Genomic DNA, 18,716 nt, shown 5'->3' with positions numbered 1-18,716 from the left:
AAGGAAAGTGGGAAAAGGGGGGAAACGGGGGAAAGGGGGAAAGGAGGGAGAGAAAATAGAAAAAGGCAAAAAAGTGAGGAAAAAAGGAGGTAATAAAAAAAGGGATAGAAGGGGAAAAAGAGGGGAAAGTGGAAAAGAGGGGAAAAAAAGGAAAATGGGAAAAGAGAGGGAAAAGGAGGGAAAAGAGGCAAAAAGGGGAAAAAGGAGGGGAAAAGCGGGGGGAAAGGGGAAAAAAGGGGGGGAAAGAAAGGAGAAGAGAGGCAGAGGCTGTGGTTCCTTCCAAGATGAAGAAGAAACATCAGGAAAGGTTTCCCATCCCGAATTCCCGAAGTACCTGCAGTCAGCGATGACGTCATCGAGCAGTTGGGATCCCAGAGCTTCCAGGTCGATCGGAGAGTGGTTGGATTTCAGGGCCACATGGACCTTCTCCAGGTTTGCTTCCTGCAGGAAAAGTGGGGATCAGGAGCTGAGGAATCGCCCGGAATCCCTTCCTGCTTCCAGGATATTCCCAGCAAGAGGCTGGGGAAACTCCCAGGGATCAGAGATTCCACTCTGGGTCCCACCAGGGATCTTCATCCAAATGGTTGGAGATCCAGGGGAACCAGCAGGGAAATCCAATGGGAAATCTCCAACTCAGAACTAAAGAACAGCCCCTGGATCGCTGGAATTGTCTTCAGGTTGGACAGGGCTTGGAGCAACCTGGGATCATGGAAGGTGTCCCTGAACATGGAATGGGATGGGATTTAGGGTTTCTCCAAACCCAAACCACTCCAGGATGGAATGGATGCTCTGGGAGAGCTGGGAATGTTCCCCTGGAGAAGGGAAAAATCCAGGGAATCCTCAGAGTCCCTGAAGGGGCTCCAGGAGAGCTGGAGAGGGACTGGGGACAAGGGACAGAGGGACAGGAGCCAGGGAATGGCTCCCACTGGGAAAGGGGAGATTGGGCTGGGATCTTGGCAAGGAATTCCTGGCTGGGAGGGCTGGGCTGGAATTCCCAGATTTGCTGTGGCTGCCCCTGGATCCCTGGCAGTGCCCAAGGCCAGGTTGGACATTTGGGCTTGGATCCCCCTGGGACAGTGGGAGGTGTCCCTGCCATGGCAGGGGGTGGAACTGGGTGGGATTCAAATTCCCTTCCCACCCAAACTATTCCATGATTCTGTGATTCCATGAAGTTCCTCATCCAGTGGATACACGGCTGTGTCACCGGACACTCCCCAGCTTGCAGGTGGCCTCTGTCCCCTCCCGGTGTCCCCAGGGGTGTCCCCAGGGATGTCACCGGACACTCCCCAGCTTGCAGGTGGCCTCTGTCCCCTCCCGGTGTCCCCAGGGATGTCACTGGACACTCCCCACCTGCAAGGTGGCCTCTGTCCCCTCCCGGTGTCCCCAGGGGTGTCCCCGGTCACTCACCAGCCGCTCGGCTCCGTAGAGCAGGAGGTTCTGGGCGTCCATGCGGTGGCCGATGTCCTCCCAGTACGAGGACAGCACCACCACCGGCTTCACGTTCCCCCAGGGCAGGTAATAGTAGTGACAGCCTGGGGGACAGCACGGCGTCACCTCGGGATGTTGGGAAAATGGGATCCACCCCTCGGCAGCGGGGATGGAGGGGGAAGAGCGTGATTGGGATGGGAATTCCCCTTGGAAGGTGTTTGGGAGAAAGATGGGAATGGTGTTCCCCAAGTCCTTGAGATCCCACCAAGATCCAACGGGATCTAGCTCCATGGCTCTGGCAGCGAGGCCAGAAACCAGCTCAGCATTCCTGGTGGGATGAGATGGAAGCCAGGGAAAGGCAGGGAAAGGTGCTCCCAAAAACCACCTCATGGAGCCAAGAGATGTCCTGGCTTCCCTGCTCCTTCCCAGACAAAAATTCCCCATGGCTGAGGCGGGAAAACCCTCTGGAGTTTTCTGGTCCAAGCAGGATCACCTGGACACAACCTCTGGCTTCCCCTGGATCCCTGGAAGTGTCCAAGGCCAGGTTGGACATTGGGGTTTGGAGCCACCTGGGATAGTGGGAGCTGTCCCTGAACTGGGATGGGATGGGATGGGATGGGATGGGATGGGATGGGATGGGATGGGATGGGAATGGGATTTAAGGTCACTTCCAGCCCAAACCATTCCAGGATTCTGGAGCCCCTCTGCTCTGGGAGAGCTGGGAATGTTCCCCTGGAGAAGGGAAGGCTCCAGGCAGAGCTCAGAGCCCCTTGCAGGGCCTGAAGGGGCTCCAGGAGAGCTGGAGAGGGACTGGGGACAAGGGACAGAGGGACAGGAGCCAGGGAATGGCTCCCACTGGGAAAGGGGAGATTGGGCTGGGATCTTGGCAAGGAATTGCTGGCTGGGAGGGTGGGGAGGGGCTGGGCTGGAATTCCCAGATTTGCTGTGGCTGCCCCTGGATCCCTGGCAGTGCCCAAGGCCAGGTTGAACACTGGGACTTGGATCCACCTGGGACAGTGGAATTTGTCCCTGAGCTTGAACAGGATGGGATTAAAGATCCCTTCCATCCCAAACCATTCCATAATTCCAGGGTTCTCTTCCACCAGCCGGGTTTGGATGATCCCGAAGGACGGAATCCGTGCCGTGCTCACCATCGAAGACAGCCCGGCTGTACTGGGTGGTGGAGGCCAGGGGCAGGCAGGTGGTGTCGAACTTGTTGCCGTAATTCCCAATGCTGACCTCGAACTGGATGGCGCCGTCCACGCCCTGGAGCATCGTGGCCGAGTAGAAGGCGGCGAAGAGGGAATATTTCCGTCGGCGCAGGTATTTCTGGAATACAAACAGGAATTGGACGTGGAGGAGATGCTGCCAATGATCTCTGTGAGGTGGAGCCGGAAGAGACTGGAGGGGAAATCCTGAGTGGCTGAGGGAGCTGGGAAGGGTCTGGAGAATCAGGAAAAGCTGAGGGAGCTGGGAAGGGGCTGGAGAATCAGGAAAAGCTGAGGGAGCTGGGAAGGGGCTGGAGATCCAGGAAAAGCTGAGGGAGTTGGGAAGGCGCTGGAGAATCAGGAAAAGCTGAGGGAGCTGGGAAGGGTCTGGAGAATCAGGAAAAGCTGAGGGAGCTGGGAAGAGGCTGGAGAACCAGGGAAAGCTGAGGGAATTGGGAAGAGGTTGGAGAACCAGAAAAGCCGAGGGAGCAGGGAAAGGGGCCCATCCCAGAGAAAAGGAGGATCCAGAGGAACCTTTTGGCTCCGCACAACTCCCTGAAAGGTTGGAGCCAGGTGGAAGTTTGGATCTGATCCCAGAGAACAACAGGAAAAAAGGGAACGGCCTCAGGTTGTCCCAGGAGAGGCTCTGGTTGGATATCAGCAGGAATTTCCTCATGGAAAGGGTGGTCAGACCTTGGAAGTGCCCAGGGAGGTTTGGAACCCCCATCCCTGGAGGTGTCCAAGGAATTCCTGGATGTGGCACTCAGTGCCAAGGTGGGGATCAGGCACAGATTTGACTCGATGACCTTGGAGGGATTTTCCAACCTCAGTGATCCCAGGATGGGAATTTTCTTGCAGGGGAAACAACAAACTTTGGAGCACAGGAATTTTGGGGAAATTTTAGGAAAACCAGATGGAAGAGGAGGCTGCAACTTCTCACGGAAAAGGAGCCAAAGGAGGAAATCTGAGAGAGCCAGAATGAAGGGAAATCTCCCACAAAATCATGGGAGAACTTGGAGCCCCCTCCAGGGCCTGGAGGGGCTCCAGGAGAGCTGGAGAGGGACTGGGGACAAGGGACAGAGGGACAGGAGGCAGGGAATGGCTCCCACTGGGAAAGGGGAGATTGGGCTGGGATCTTTTGAAGGAATTGCTGGCTGGGAGGGTGGGGAGGGGCTGGGCTGGAATTCCCAGATTTGCTGTGGCTGCCCCTGGATCCCTGGCAGTGCCCAAGGCCAGGCTGGACACTGGCGATTGGATCCACCTGGGATCAGGGAAGTTGTCCCTGCCCATGGAATGGGATCAGCTTCAAGGTCCATTCCCACCCAAACCATTCCATGATCCCACAGTTCCATGCTCACCAGGACCTGCTCAGATGGACCAACCTGGACACTTTGGGATGGAAATCCAGCAGGAGACCCCTCCAGGAGCTCACGGACCATGGGACAACCCCCACCCATGGCCAACAACCCTTCCATAGTGTCCCACGTGCCAATCCCAGAGATTTTCCAGAAATTCCAATACCTCCACCCTCAGGATGTCATCGGCAGGAATCTCCTCCACCTTCTGCTCCATGTGCTCCACCAGTTTGGTCTCCAGCTCCACCAGGATCCGGCCCCGATACGCGACCCCCTCGCCCTTGGGATAGACCAGGAACAGGAGTCAGGATCCCAGAATTCCCTTCCCAATTCCCTTCCCTCTGCCTTTGCTTCCAAAGAGCTTCATCGCGGAGCAGCGGGATCAGGCAAAGAATTCCAGACGCCGCTTCCAAGGTGGAATTTTGGGAGCAGAGCAGGATTGGGAGGCGTTAGCAGGAATAACCAGGAGCGGGAAACGCAGCGCAGGCTCCTGATGACAAAGCCAGGTTGGGTTAGAAGCAGCTTTTTTTTGGGAAAAGAGGAGCCGGAGGTTATTTTGGGATATGCCGGGAAGCAGCCGATGTCACCTTTCCCAAATTGAGCGTCTCGTAGGGATCGGGAAATCCGGTGAATTCCCGGGGGCTGCCGTACAGGTTGATGTAGCAGGGCCCGAAGGTCGGCAGGAATCCCAGCCCGTCATCCACTGGGAATGGCAGGGAAAAGAGGGATTAGGGATTCCTGGAGGCACCTTGGGAATGTGTCACGCTCGCTGCAGGATCGCAGGGATCGCACAGCTGGAGGCCACCAAAATCCTGGAATTTCCACCCCTTTTGAATCCCACGACTTCACCTTGGAGCAGGAGAAAGATACGGAGGGCATGGCGCAGAATCCTGGGAATTCCCAATCCCAGGAAAAGTCCCCATGGAAAAGGGCGAGGTCAGAGAGGGGTCAGACAAGAGTAAGAGCAACAGGAGAGAGGAAAGAGCCTCAGGATGTGCCAAGGGAGGTTTCGGTTGAATTTTTGGGAAAATTCCTTCCAGGAAAAGGGCTGTCCCCATCCCTGGAGGGATTGAACATCCCTGTGGATGTGGCACTTGGGGACACGGATACGGGGTGACCTTGGCAGCCAATGGATCAGAGGGATTTTCCAATCCTGTGATTCCATGAGGAGAACCACTCGTTTTTATGGAGTTTTGAGTGGGAATCCTGCCCTGAGCTCCGTGCGTCCAGCTGGCTCCACATTCCCGGGAATCCCCAAAGGGCCAAACCGGAGCCATTCCCTTTTCCCAAGGTGCCCAACTCATCCCAGTTGATCCTCCCCCAGTCCAGAGAGCGGAACCAGTAAAACCAGTCCCAGGAGGCGCTGGAAAACTGGGATGTTACTGGGAACGTACGGTCCGAGGGTTTCAGAGGCTTCACAGGAGCAGGAAACTCATCTGAGGCACAAAGAGAGGGAGAGAAGTTGGGAAAGGTTGGAAGAGGAGCATGGAAAAGGGACGGAGATGGGAATGAGGGGGGAGATTCCCATGGGTTTTAGTGCGGAGAGACAGAGAGAGAAAGGGAGAGGTTTTTCATGGAATCATGGAATCAAGGAATCATGGAATCAAGGAACCATGGAATGGCTGGGGTGGGAAGGGACCTTAAAGCCCATCCAGGTGCATCCAGGGACACTTCCCAGCCTTGTCCAGCCTGGCCTTGGATAATTCCAGAGGCTGTGGGATTGGGGTGGAGCAGGGTTGGAGCATCCCTGAGTTGCATTCCCAGGCATTTCCTCAGGATCAAGCAGATGCCAGCGGTGGGAAGGGAGATGCCAATCCTGGATCCCACCACTCTCATCCTCCCTCCCAGCCTCTCTGTCTCTCTCCAGCCCATCCCAGGATTTGTGTTGGGATTGGGAAGAGGGGACTGGACACTGCCAGGGGTGGGACATGGGTGGAGCCTCTGGATCGTGCCCTGATCCACGGAATCATGGAATGGCTTGGAAGGACCTTAAAGCTCATCCCTTTCCATGGGCAGGGACACATCCCACTGTCCCAGCATGCTCCAAGCTTTTTCCAGCGTGGCCATCCCGTGTCCCTGCAGCTCATGGGGAGGTCACAAAGCCAAGTGCGGAATTCATGCTGGGATCGCTGAATCCATGGAAGCGCTGGCAGCAGGAAAAGCTCATGCAGGTGGAAGCTCCAAGCCCTCAGCAGGTCCAAAGCCGTGTCCCAAATTCCCGCCCTCCCACCTGGCACCGGTGACAGTGACACCCGGCTGAGCCCTGCCATGCCTGGGCGTCCTTACCCTCAGAAAATTCCCGGGATTTGGAACAACACGGGCTGGATGGGAATTCCCACCCTGTGACATCCCCTAAATGTCACCTCAGAGGGGTGGACACCTCAGGGGGGACGTGGCTGCCAGCAGCGGTGCCACCAGCACCACGTGTCACCAACCTCCAGCACCCATGGACCTGCAGCCTCCATAGCCCCATTCCCAAGAATCAACCAAATCCCAAGAATCCGGAGAGGTTGGATCCATCCAGAAATGGGGCACAGCTTGGAGTGAGTGGACTCCATTGCACATCCCCAGGTGGGGACAGCTGTGACATCCCCAAAGCCACCACCAACCTCCAGACACACCATGCATCTCCTCCACAGCCCCATTCCCAAGAATCCACCAAATCCCAAGAATCCACCAAATCCCAAGAATCCAGAGGGGTTGGATCTATCTGGAAATGGGGGACAGCTCAGAGCAACCTCAGGACCCCATCTCTTGTCCCCAGGCAGGGACGGTGACAGCTGTGACACCCCCAAAGCCACCACCAACCTCCAGCCACAGCATGCAGCTCCTCCACAGCCCCATTCCCAAGAATCCACCAAATCCCAAGAACCCAGAGGGGTTGGATCCATCTGGAAATGGAGGACAGCTCGGAGTGACCCCAGGACCCCATCGCACATCCCCAGGTGGCGATGGTGACAGCTGTGACATTCCCAAAGCCACCACCAACCTCCAGCCACGCCATGGACCCGCAACTTCCTTCCCCCATTCCCAAGAATCCACCAGATCCTAAATCCAGAGGGGTTGGATCCATCCAGAAATGGGGCAGAGCTCGGAGTGACCGCAGGACCCCATCCCGTGTCCCGGGGCGGGGACGGTGACAGCTGTGACATCCCCAAAGCCACCACCAACCTCCAGCCACGCCATGCAGCTCCTCCAAGGCCATGCATCCCAAATCCCGGCCTGCTTCCCGCCCTTACCCTCCAGCTCCCCGCCGGGGGCCGAAATCTTGGACATTCCGAGGAAAGCGGTGCCGATGATGTCATTGTGCGTCAGACGGTCCCTGTGAGGTGACATCGTCACTTTGGGGACCACGGTGGGGAGGAGGGGATGTCCCCATGCCCATCCCGCCGCTCCGGGCACTGGGAATGCCCTTTCCCGCTCACCAGTCGGTCACACGGATCCTCATCCGCTCGCACATGGAAGGGAACTGGGAAAAGGGATACGGGAAGAGGGTGAGTGGCACTGGGGACACTGGGAGGGGACCTTGGGGACACCAGTGCTCACCATGGCCGGCAGCGTCAGGCACTGGTTCCACTGGGGGTTGGCGTTCTTCTCCAGGATCCGGGAGTAGAGCTGGAAGGGAGGGATGGGAAGAGGGAAAAGTTGGTGTCGTCCCAGGAAAGCGGCTGCTGGCCCCGTTCATGGAGCTGGGAAGCCTCAGATTTCCTAAAATCTGGCTTCAGATTCCCTAAAATCTGGCCTCAGATTCCCTAAAATCCGGCCTCAGATTCCCGAAAGTTGAGGCTCAGATTTCCCCCAAATCCAACTTCAGATTCCCTAAAATCCAGCCTCATGTTCCCCAAAATTCAGCCTTAGATTCCCAAAAGTTGAGGTTCACATTCCCCCAAATCCAACTTCAGGTTCCGGAAATCCCAAAATCAGGCTCCTCAAAACCTGGCCTCAAGTTCCCTAAAATCCAGCCCCAAATTCCCTAAAATCCAGACTCAGGCTCCTCAAATCCAGCCTTAGATTCCCTAAAATTCTGCCTCGGATTCTCCCAAATCCAGCCTCAGATTCCACAAAATCCAGCCTCAGATTCCCTAAAAATCCATTCCCCATTCCATGGGGTTCCTAAACCCCCTGGTGCAGGAGGCAGAGGATGTTTCGGATTTCCCAGGGATCTTCCCACCTTGGGACCAGCATGATGACATTTGCCCCATTCCAGGAGCAAATTTCCCCATCCCAAGACCAAATTCCCACATTCCAGGACCGAATTCCCTCATCCAAGACCAAATTCCTCCATTCAAAGACCAAATTTCCTCATTCCAGGACCAGGCTTGGGGATCCACAGGGAATGTCCCACTGTCATCCCAACCCCAAGGACATCCCGCTGAAATCCCAATCCCAGGGGTCCAGAGGGAATGTCCCACTGCCATCCCAATCCCAAATTCCTGGTGTCTGTCCTGCTGCCATTCCAGCCTCGAGGACATCCCACTGAAATCCCAATCCCAGGGATCCAGAGCGAGCGTCTTACTGCCATTCCAACCCCAAGGATATCCCAATACCATCCCAATCCCAAAAATTGGGGTGGGAATGTCCCGCTGCCATCCCAGTTCCAAGGATATCCCTCTGAAATTCCAATCCCAGATATCTGGGAGGGAATGGCCCATTGCCATCCCCATCCCAAAGACCTGGGAGGGAATGTCCCACTGCCATCCCAACGCCAAGGACATCCCACTGCCCTCCCAATCCCAAAAATCTGGGAGGGAATGTCCCACTGCTATCCCAACCCCAAATTCCTGGGGTCTGTCCTGTTGCCATTCCAACCCCAAGGATATCCCACTGAAATCCCAGTCCCAAAGATCCGGGAGGGAATGTCCCACAGCCATTCCAACCCCAAGGATATCCCACAGAAATCCCAATCCCAGAGACCCAGGAGGGACCATCCCACTGAATTCCCAATACCAAGCACATCCTGCTGCCATCCCAATCCCACAGACCTGGGTGGGAATGTCCCACTGCCATCCCAACCCTGAGGACCATGAGAGGTCATCCCACTGCCATTCCCAATCCCAAAATCATCCCGCTGCCATTCCCAATCCCAAAATCATCCCGCTGTTATCCCAGCCCTGGAACACCCCGCTGCCATCCCAGTCCTGAGGACATCCCACTGAAATCCCACTCCCAGAGATCTGGGAGGGAATGTCCCTCTGTCATTCCCAATCCCAGGATCATCCCACTGTTATCCCAGCCCTGGGAACACCCCGCTGCCATCCCAATCCCGTGTTCCTCCCGCTGCCATTCCCGGGATCCCGGAGCATCCCACTCCACTGACCGTTTTCCCGGCAAAGCTGACTTCCACGAAGGGATCCACCAGGTTCTTCTTGTTGCTCTCAAAGCCGAAGATCTGCCGGACGTTGTCCATGACGGCGTCATCCACTGGGAAAAGAGGGAGATGCCAAAATCCATGGAATCCCGCAGCATCCAGAGGCTCCCAGCTGTCCCACCAGCGGGACGGGCATTCCCATGGAGGAGACGCCCCCCAGGCAGGAAAAGCAGGGGGATAAAACCAGTTTGGACCAGTAAGAAACTCCTCTCCCATAAAACTGCCCGATATCCTTGGATTACGATATGGATCGTTCCCTTCTCCGGGCCCTAATTCCTGCCTGGAACGTCGCGATTCCGAGGGATCCGAGGGAAAAACCTACTCTGGGGCAAATCCTCGGCTTTGAAGATCTTGAGGCAGAACTGGGCCCCCCTGAGGGTGACCCCGGTGGGGCGCAGCAGATTGGCCTCGATGTCCTCCTTGTCCTCGGCCACCTCCTTCTTCTCCAGCTGTGGGAAAAGGACCAACGGGAAAAGTCACCCCGGATTCGGGAATGAGCAGGAAAATCCCAAAAGACAGAGGCTGGGGGGATTTGCCATCCCTGGGAGCGTCCAAGGTGAGGTTGGATGGGGCTTGGAGCAACCTGGGAGAGTGGGAGGTGTCCCTGAACATGGATGGGGGGGGAATTTGACCAAATCAAACCATTCCAGGATTCTGGAGCCACTCGGCTCTGGGAGAGCTGGGAATGTTCCCCTGGAGAAGGGAAAAATCCAGGGAATCCTCAGAGTCCCTGAAGGGGCTCCAGGAGAGCTGGAGAGGGACTGGGGACAAGGGACAGAGGGACAGGAGCCAGGGAATGGCTCCCACTGGGAAAGGGGAGATTGGGTTGGGATCTTGGCAAGGAATTCCTGGCTGGGCTGGAATTCCCAGATTTGCTGTGGCTGCCCCTGGATCCCTGGCAGTGCCCAAGGCCAGGTTGGACACTGGGGCTTGGATCCACCTGGAATAGCGGGAGGTGTCCCTGGGTGGGAATGGGATGGGATTTAAGATCTCCCCCAACCCAAACCATTCCAGGATTCCATGAGAAAATGCAGCACTTTTCCCCCAAAACAGAGGAAAATCCAAGCTGTGACTTCCCTGGGAATGGCCGTGGCGGTTGGTGGCTCTTGGCTGGAACATCCCAGAACTGGAATGTCCCAGGGCTGGAATGTCCCAGGGCTGGAATATCCAAGGGCTGGAATATCCAAGGGCTGGAATGTCCCAGGGCTGGAATGCCCCCCCCCATTCCCATTCCCAGTGGGAATACTCACAGGAGCTTCGTCTCCAGGCCCCAGCACGCAGGCGCTGACCTTCAGGTAGCCCTTGGCTCCCGCGGAAAAATCCTCCGGATCCGAGAGGAGCAGCCACTTCCTGCGGAAAGCGTGCTCTGCGGGAAAACATGGAAAACTGGGAACTGCTCCTTGGATGTGCAGGGAGGTCAGGGATGCTCCTGGGTGGGCTTTAAATGAAAATCATGGAATGGGATAAGGGAATATTTCAGTTCCTTTCCCGGGAAGGGACCAGGGAAGAGGGAGAAGTCCTTGGAACAGAATTCCCAGAGAAGCTGTGGATGCTTCATCCCTGGAAGTGTCCAAGGCCAGGTTGGATGGACTTGGATCCACCTGGGATGCTGGAATTTTTCCCTGGATGGAACCGGATGATCCTTAAGGTTCCTTCCCACCCAAACCATTCCGGGATTCCATGGTCATGGATTTGGGGTTCCTCTATGGAAGAGCTGGGATGTGTGGGCGCATTTCCCAAAAAAAAAACCAAAGGAGTTTCCCATGGCTCACTTGGCTCGGAGTAAACGGTCTCCACATCCATCTGCGGGATTAAAGGAAAAGGAGATTCCAGAGTTCATTCACAGTGGGAAATGCCAGGAAAAGGGGATGGGATCTTACCCGGAATTCCCCGATCACCGAATCCGTGCGGAACGATCGAGAATCCACGACCTGAAAATGAGGAAAAATGGGTGACCAACCCAAATCCTGCTGGGATGGAGGATCCTGGGGAACAGGGTGGGGTTTCCCTGGGAAGGGGAGAATTCCAGGATTTCCCAACACTCACCGTGAGGAAAATGGGAGCATCAAACAGCTCCGATGGGGATTCGAAGACGTTGAAGAAAAATGTCTGTGGAAAACCGGGATGAGGATGAGGCATTATCCCAGTTTTCCCCCTGGAGCGCATTCCCACATCCCGGCCTCTCCCAGGAATTGTTGGAGTGGGAATTCCCGCTGACCTCATCGAAGAAGGGGCTGTTCCCTTTCCGGATCCGCGTTCTCCGGGTTTGTCCGGCCACCGTCACCTTCACCACCGGCCGGATCTGGATCCCAGGAAGCTGCCGGGCCTCGATGACCCTCACCCGGATCTGGGATGGGATGGAGGATACGGAATCAGCGGGATAGGAATCACCGGGATCATCCCACAGGATGGAGGACAGGGAATCACCAGGATGGGAATCATTGGGATCATCCCACAAGATGGAGGACAGGGAATCACCAGGATGGGAATCATTGGGATCATCCCACAGGATGGAGGACAGGGAATCACCAGGATCATCCCATGGTGATTCACCAGGATGGGAATCACCAGGATGGGAATCACCGGGATCATCCCACAGAATGGAGGACAGGGAATCACTGGGATCTGGGATGGAGGATAAGGAATCACCAGGATGGGAATCACCAGGATCATCCCACAGGATGGAGGACAGGGAATCACTGGAATCTGGGATGGGATGGAGGACAAGGAATCACCAGGATGGGAATCACCAGGATCATCCCAGAGGATGGAGGACAAGGAATCACCAGGATTATCCCACGGGATGGAGGACAGGCAATCACTGGGATCATCCCATGGCATAGATGACAAGGAATCACCAGGACAACCTGCAGGATTTTATGGGAACAGCTCATCCCACCTGGAAATCCTGCGGTTTGTTGGATAAAGGTTTTTTAGGAGAGCTCCTCCTCCTCCTCTTCACCCCCTGGATGTGATTCCCGGGCGGTTTCCTTGGCAATGAGGGCGGCTCCGAGCCCGGTGCTCCCGAGGACGCCGAGGGCTCCGTGTCCCCCGCGGCCTCCGGATCTTCCGTGTCCTCCTCTCCGGCCGTCTCTGCCCAGCAGGAGAAGGGAAATGTGGGACTTGGGAATGGGTTTGGATGCCAAAATCCGGGATGGGGAGGGGTTGTGGTTACCGGTGACCGTGTCCAGCTCGGCTGCAGCCGGGGCCGGCTCCGGAGGGGCCGGAGTTGGGAAAAGCGGGATTGCACCCGGAGGGGGGATGTAGGACACCTGCAGGAACAGGGAAGCCTGGAAAACAGGGAATGAGTGTCAGGCTGGGATGGGAGAACTGGGATCGGACTGGTCCCACACTGGGAAGGACAGGACTCAAACTGGGATCAAACTGGGAGGGAAGGGATTCAGACTGGTGTCAAACTGGGAGCTTCAAGTGGGAGGGACAGGACTCAAACTGGGATCAAACTGGGAGGGACAGGACTCAAACTGGGATCAAACTGGGAGGGATGGGACTCAAACTGGTCCCAGACTGGAGGGACAGGAGTCAAAGTGGGGTCAGACTGGGAAGGATGTGGGTCAGACTGGGATCAAACTGGGAGGGAAGGGATTCAGACTGGTGTCAAACTGGGAGCTGCCACCGGGACGGACATTGCTCAGACTGGTCCCAAACTGGGAGCCCCAACTGGTCGCAGACTGGGAGGATTCCTGGCCATGCCATGGCTCTTACTGGTCTCAAACTGGGAGCCCCAGCTGATCTCAAACTGGGAGGATTCCTGGCCATGCTATGGCTTGTACTGGTCCCAAAATGGGAGCCCCAGCTGGCCATGGCATGGCTTATATTGGTCCCAAACTGGGAGATCCAACTGGTCCCAAACGGGCAGCCCAAACTGGCCGCGCCATGGCTCATACTGGTTTCAAACTGGGAGCCCCAACTGATCTCAAATTGGGAGGATTCCTGGCCATGCCATGGCTTTTACTGGTCCCAAACTGGGAACCCCAACTGGTCCCAAAATGGGAGCCCCCCTGGCCATGCCATGGCTCGTACTGGTCCCATACTGGAGCCCCAACTGGTCCCAGACTGGGAGACCCAACTGGCCATGCCATGGCTTGTACTGGTCCCAAACTGGGAGATCCAGCTGGTCTCAAACTGGGAGCCCCACTGTCCATGCCATGGCTCGTACTGGTCCCAAACTGGGAGCCCCAACTGGTCTCAAACTGGGAGCCCCAACTGGTCCCAAACTGGGAGCCCCAACTGGTCCCAAACTGGGAGCCTCTGGCCATGCCATGGCTTGTACTGGTCCCAGACTGGGAGCCCAAACTGGCCATGTCATGGCTTGTACTGGTCCCAAATTGGGAGCCCCAACTGGTCCCAAACTGGGAGCCCCAACTGGCCATGTCATGGCTTGTACTGGTCCCAGACTGGGAACACCACCTGGTCCCAAACGGGGAGCCCAAACTGGCCGCGCCATGGCTCGTACTGGTTTCAAACTGGGAGCCTCAACTGATCTCAAATTGGGAGGATTCCTGGCCATCCCATGGCTTTTACTGGTCTCAAACTGGGAGCCCCAACTGGTCCCAAACTGGGAGCCCCCCTGGCCATGCCATGGCTCGTACTGGTCCCAAACTGGGAGACCCAACTGGTCCCAAAATGGGAGCCCCAACTGGCCATGCCAAGGCTTGTACTGGTCCCAGACTGGGAACACCACCTGGTCCCAAACTGGGAGACCCAACTGGCCATGCCATGGCTTGTACTGGTCCCAGACTGGGAACACCAACTGGTCCCAAACTGGGAGCCCCAACTGGTCCCAAACTGGGAGCCCCAACTGGCCATGCCATGGCTCATACTGGTCCCAAACTGGGAGCCCCAACTGGTCCCAAACGGGGAGCCCCAACTGGCCATGCCATGGCTTGTACTGGTCCCAAACTGGGAGCCCCAACTGGCCATGCCATGGCTTGTACTGGTCCCAAATTGGGAGCCCCAACTGGTCCCAAACTGGGAGCCCCAACTGGCTATGTCATGGCTTGTACTGGTCCCAGACTGGGAACACCAACTGGTCCCAAACTGGGAGCCCCAACTGGTCTCAAACTGGGAGCCCCAACTGGTCTCAAACTGGGAGCCCCAACTGGCCATGTCATGGCTTGTACTGGTCCCAGACTGGGAACACCAACTGGTCCCAAAATGGGAGCCCCAACTGGCTATGCCATGGCTCGTACTGGTCCCAAACTGGGAACCCCAACTGGTCGCCCCAACTGGTCCCAAACTGATCGCCCCAACTGGTCCCAGACTGGGAGCCCAAACTGGCCATGCCATGGCATGTACTGGTCCCAGAATGGGAGCCCCAGCTGGCCACATCATGGCTTGTACTGGTCCCAAACTGGGAGCCGGGCACTCACCCCGGTGCTCTCCTTGCGCGAGTCCAGCAGGGGGAGGTTGAACGAGGCCGCCAGGCTGGGAGTGCCCAGAACATCCCGGAGCGGCACCCGGGCTTCTCCCAAAAACCTGCGGGAAACAGGGAGAGGGCTCAGGGCTGATCCAAGGGCATCCAAACCATTCCAGAGCCAGGGATGGGAGTCGGGAGGAGGCCACGGAGATGGAGCCAGGCTCTGGGAGAGCTGGGAATGTTCCCCTGGAGAAGGGAAAAATCCAGGGAATGCTCAGAGCTCCTGAAGGGGCTCCAGGAGAGCTGGAGAGGGACTGGGGACAAGGGACAGAGGGACAGGAGCCAGGGAATGGCTCCCACTGGGAAAGGGGAGATTGGGCTGGGATCTTGGCAAGGAATTCCTGGCTGGGAGGGTGGGGAGGGGCTGGGCTGGAATTCCCAGATTTGCTGTGGCTGCCCCTGGATCCCTGGCAGTGCCCAAGGCCAGGTTGGGATAGGGCTTGGAGCAGCCTGGGAGGTGTCAGCCGGAATCCTCCTGCTCCGGGATCCAGGACCCTCCTCCCATTTTCCTGTGGCTATTTATGGGCACCCAGCAGTTGGAGCAGTCCCAAATTCCAGCTCGCTTGGATTTCAGCCCAGCAGCAATTCCATCCTCAGCTCCAGCCCTGGAATCAGGATCCTTCCCACCCTGGGCCGCATTCCCAACCTCTTACCCCTAAAAATAAATCCCTCCCTCTATTTTTTCCCTCTTCCAAGCAGCTCTCCCAGCCCACAGAGCCGGGAAAGGCCGGGAATCACCGGATTCCCCTCGATCCTCACCCAGCAGGAGCCCCCCATCCATGGGGAACCCCTGGAACGGGGAGGCACCGGGATCAGCCAGAGGAAGGAAACCGGAGGCTCCGCTCCCGCCGCCTTTCCCGGCATTGCCGGCGCCTTGGGAATGATCTTGGCAGCGCTTCCCAAATCCCGGCCAAGTGTCTGAAGTGTCCATCCCCAAACAACCACCCCCTGTGTATTCCCGACCTTCCAACGCTGGAATGTCCCCCCAGATTCCAAGCGAAGCAGCCCAAAAATGCGGCTCCAGCCTCCCACGGCCATCCCACAGAGGGAATCCGCGGAGTCTGGGAAGAGCTGGATGAATCCTGGGAATGGGAAAAGTGAGAAGGGGCCGTGTCCGGCTCCGGAATTTTTCCCACCTGTTTCTTCCCACAGTTTCATGGTCCTTGACCACCACGGTGAGCTCGGCATCTGGATCCAGGGGGATTCCCTTCAAATCCCACTCGAATCCCTGGAAAAAAGAGGAGGGAGAGGCCAGGATCAGCGCCTGGAAGTGGAGAACCCAAATCCCAAACCCCCTCGGAATCACAGCATTGCCAAAGCCAAATTTCCCAGCAAATCCACCGGGAAAATTGCCTTGGGAAAAAGTTTTGCTTGGCCATGGATTACCGGGAAGGAACAAATCCCAGGAGCTGCTCCAGCCCCAAATCTGTGCCCGTTTTCCCAACAAATTCCCTTTTTTTTTTTGGAATTTTGGCCCATGGGACCACAAGGACAGGCTTGGAAGAGAAAAGGTGCTGGAAAAATTCCCATTCCATGGAAATTTGTTGTAACGTTCATGCCGAGTTGCGATAAGACCTTGATGGAAGGGGAAGAGGTTGGAATTCTACCTGGAATTCCGGAGCAGAAAGGGAACGATCCCAAAATTTCCAGCAGCAGAAGCCCCAGGAAATCACCTGGACTCGGGCCCGTTTTCTGGGAACTGGGATAAATTCAGGGATTGGGAATTCTCACCTCATTCCAGACAGGATTCACATTGTTCTTGATGACCTTTGTCCTCTTCTTGACACCTGGAAGGAGAAAAACCGGGATTGGGATCTTCCCGTGGACTGGGAGCTTCCCAAAGATCAGGATCCCAGAATGAAACTCCAATCTCAGCTGGGCCTGAGCTTCCAGGGATTCCCAGAATTCCCAGGACCAAGATCAGGCTCCATTCCTTGATCCCAGGTGGAGCTGAACTTCCAAGAATTCCTAGGAAAAATTATTGAATCCCATTCTCTGCTCCCAGGGGTGGCTGAGCTTCCAGGGATTCCCATAATTCCCAGGAGCAGGATAAGGCTCTATTCCCTGATCCCAGGTGGAGCTGGGCTTCCAGAAATTCCCAGGACCAGGATTGGATCCCATTCTCTTCTCCCTGCTAGGACTGAGATTCCAAAAATTCCCACAATTCCCTGGATCAGGATCCGGCCCCATTCCCTGTTTCCAAGCAGGGCTGGGAATGCAGAAAATGGATCCAGGATCCCACTTGGATCCTCAACCCTCCCAGGCTGGAAAATGCGCTGGAAAATCCCATGGAATTCCTTCCTTGCTGTGCCTCAGTTTCCCCAGAAACATCCAAAGGTTTCCAAAAACTGGGAATTCGGGGTGGGAAGAGCCACGGGAGATCCCAAACATTTCATTCCCTCCACTCCCAAGCCTCGGGATTGTGCCTCGGTTTCCCCAGGATCCCCCAAAAGCCGCGGGTGGGAATCCCGGGATTCCCCCAGATCCAACATTCCCAATCCTGGGAATGCTCCAGGAGGCGTGAGGGGGGAGCCCTGGGGGAAGGACCCCACCCCCTTCCCAAAGCCACGCCCCCCTCATCCCTCCTGGAATGTCGCCGCATCCCAAGGGAGGGACCCCCGCGGGAAGAGGAAGAGGAAAAGGCCAAACAATGGAGGTGACTCAAATCCCGGGAGACTCCGGGATATTCCAAATATTCCCGGGTTTCCGCTCTTTTCACACCGTTCAGAGACTCCTTCCCTATTTGGGATTGGGGAGAGCCGAACTTCCCGGCGCTGGGAACATGGAAAACTCATCCCGCTGCTTTTCCTCATCCAGAGATTCATTCCCATCTCGTTCCTGATTTTTTTTTTCCCGGGATTCAGAGCCCTGGAATTGCCCTGGATCGGGATTTGGTTGAAGATGGAGCTCCCGGGATTCTCCCGAGGGATCGCGGTGGGAATGGGATCAGCAGCAAATGGAAAACCTGGACCGGGAGCCGCTCGTCCTTTTCCCAAATATTTGTTAAAAAACTGGAAATTTTTTCCCATTTTTCCAAGCTCCAGGAAAATGCCAGGGCAGCGCCGTCCTCCAGCGGGAATTTTGGGAGTGCAAACCCCTCCGTTTTCCCAGGAAATCCATCCCTCGGGAATGGGATAACCCCTGCTCCGTGTGGGATTAATCACATCCATCCCAGTGCAGAATTCAAGGATTTAAAGGGACGGAATTCCCAGGGATATTCCAGCGTGCATTTAAAAAAACTTTGGAATCAGGGGGATAAAAGCTGCAAAGCAAAGGATTTTCCAAGGATTTAGGAGCTCCCCAGATCCCAAATTTTCCTGGGAGCTGCTTCCAAAGCAGCCAAAAATATTCTAAACCCTCCCCTCCTTCCCAAAAAAAAAAAAAAAAAAAAAAAAAATCGGGATTCCCTCACCTCGGAATGTCAGGCTGGCCACGGGATCGCTTTGTTTATCCCGTTTTTCCAGGTTGGGAAGTTGGGAAGCCCTTTGGAGCAGGCAGCGGAGCATGGCCGGGATCGGGAAAGCCGGGATCGGGAAAGCCGGGATAAGGATCCGCTCCCTTATCCCATTCCCACCCCCTCTTCCCGGTCCGGCCCTTCCCAGCACGGGAACGCCCCTGGAGGGGCTGGGAAAAAAAGCCGGGATCGTGGGAAGGAGAGCTGGGATTGGGGGGAGATGGGGAGGGCGGGAGTTGGGAATAATTCCCTGGGATTCAGGGAGGATGCAATTCCCAGGGATGGCCAAACACCGGGATTTGGGAATGCTGGGAACCCCAAAAATGGGGAATGGATCCCTGGGATTCAGGGATGCTTCCAAGGATACCCCAGCACTGGGATCCAGGGAATCTGCAAATCCCAGGGATGGGGAATCAATCACCGGATCCAGGGAATCAGCGGTGGGAATGAAATCCTTGGGAGCCAG

The 18,716-nt window shown here is 56.3% G+C and overlaps 1 protein-coding gene across 1 annotated transcript in view; it reads right to left on the bottom strand.

The window, feature by feature from the left end:
• The window catches only part of DYSF (dysferlin), a 72,634-nt gene extending 54,317 nt beyond the window's left edge, over positions 1-18,317 (bottom strand). Inside the window, 21 exon segments of the mRNA XM_053975399.1 lie at positions 335-441; positions 1,408-1,532; positions 2,580-2,757; positions 4,158-4,271; positions 4,579-4,694; positions 7,231-7,313; positions 7,417-7,460; positions 7,538-7,606; positions 9,309-9,412; positions 9,682-9,808; positions 10,610-10,725; positions 11,132-11,162; positions 11,240-11,290; positions 11,406-11,468; positions 11,578-11,706; positions 12,259-12,492; positions 12,494-12,649; positions 14,750-14,855; positions 15,933-16,024; positions 16,528-16,583; positions 18,209-18,317. Coding sequence (XP_053831374.1) covers positions 335-441; positions 1,408-1,532; positions 2,580-2,757; positions 4,158-4,271; positions 4,579-4,694; positions 7,231-7,313; positions 7,417-7,460; positions 7,538-7,606; positions 9,309-9,412; positions 9,682-9,808; positions 10,610-10,725; positions 11,132-11,162; positions 11,240-11,290; positions 11,406-11,468; positions 11,578-11,706; positions 12,259-12,492; positions 12,494-12,649; positions 14,750-14,855; positions 15,933-16,024; positions 16,528-16,583; positions 18,209-18,302 — 2,195 coding nt within the window. The 5' untranslated portion in view covers positions 18,303-18,317.
• Between the last annotated feature and the right edge of the window lie 399 nt (positions 18,318-18,716).

This window comes from Vidua macroura, chromosome 4, assembly GCF_024509145.1.
Source record: "Vidua macroura isolate BioBank_ID:100142 chromosome 4, ASM2450914v1, whole genome shotgun sequence".
NCBI lineage: Eukaryota > Metazoa > Chordata > Aves > Passeriformes > Viduidae > Vidua > Vidua macroura.
This window is presented reverse-complemented; position numbering and strand designations above follow the sequence as displayed.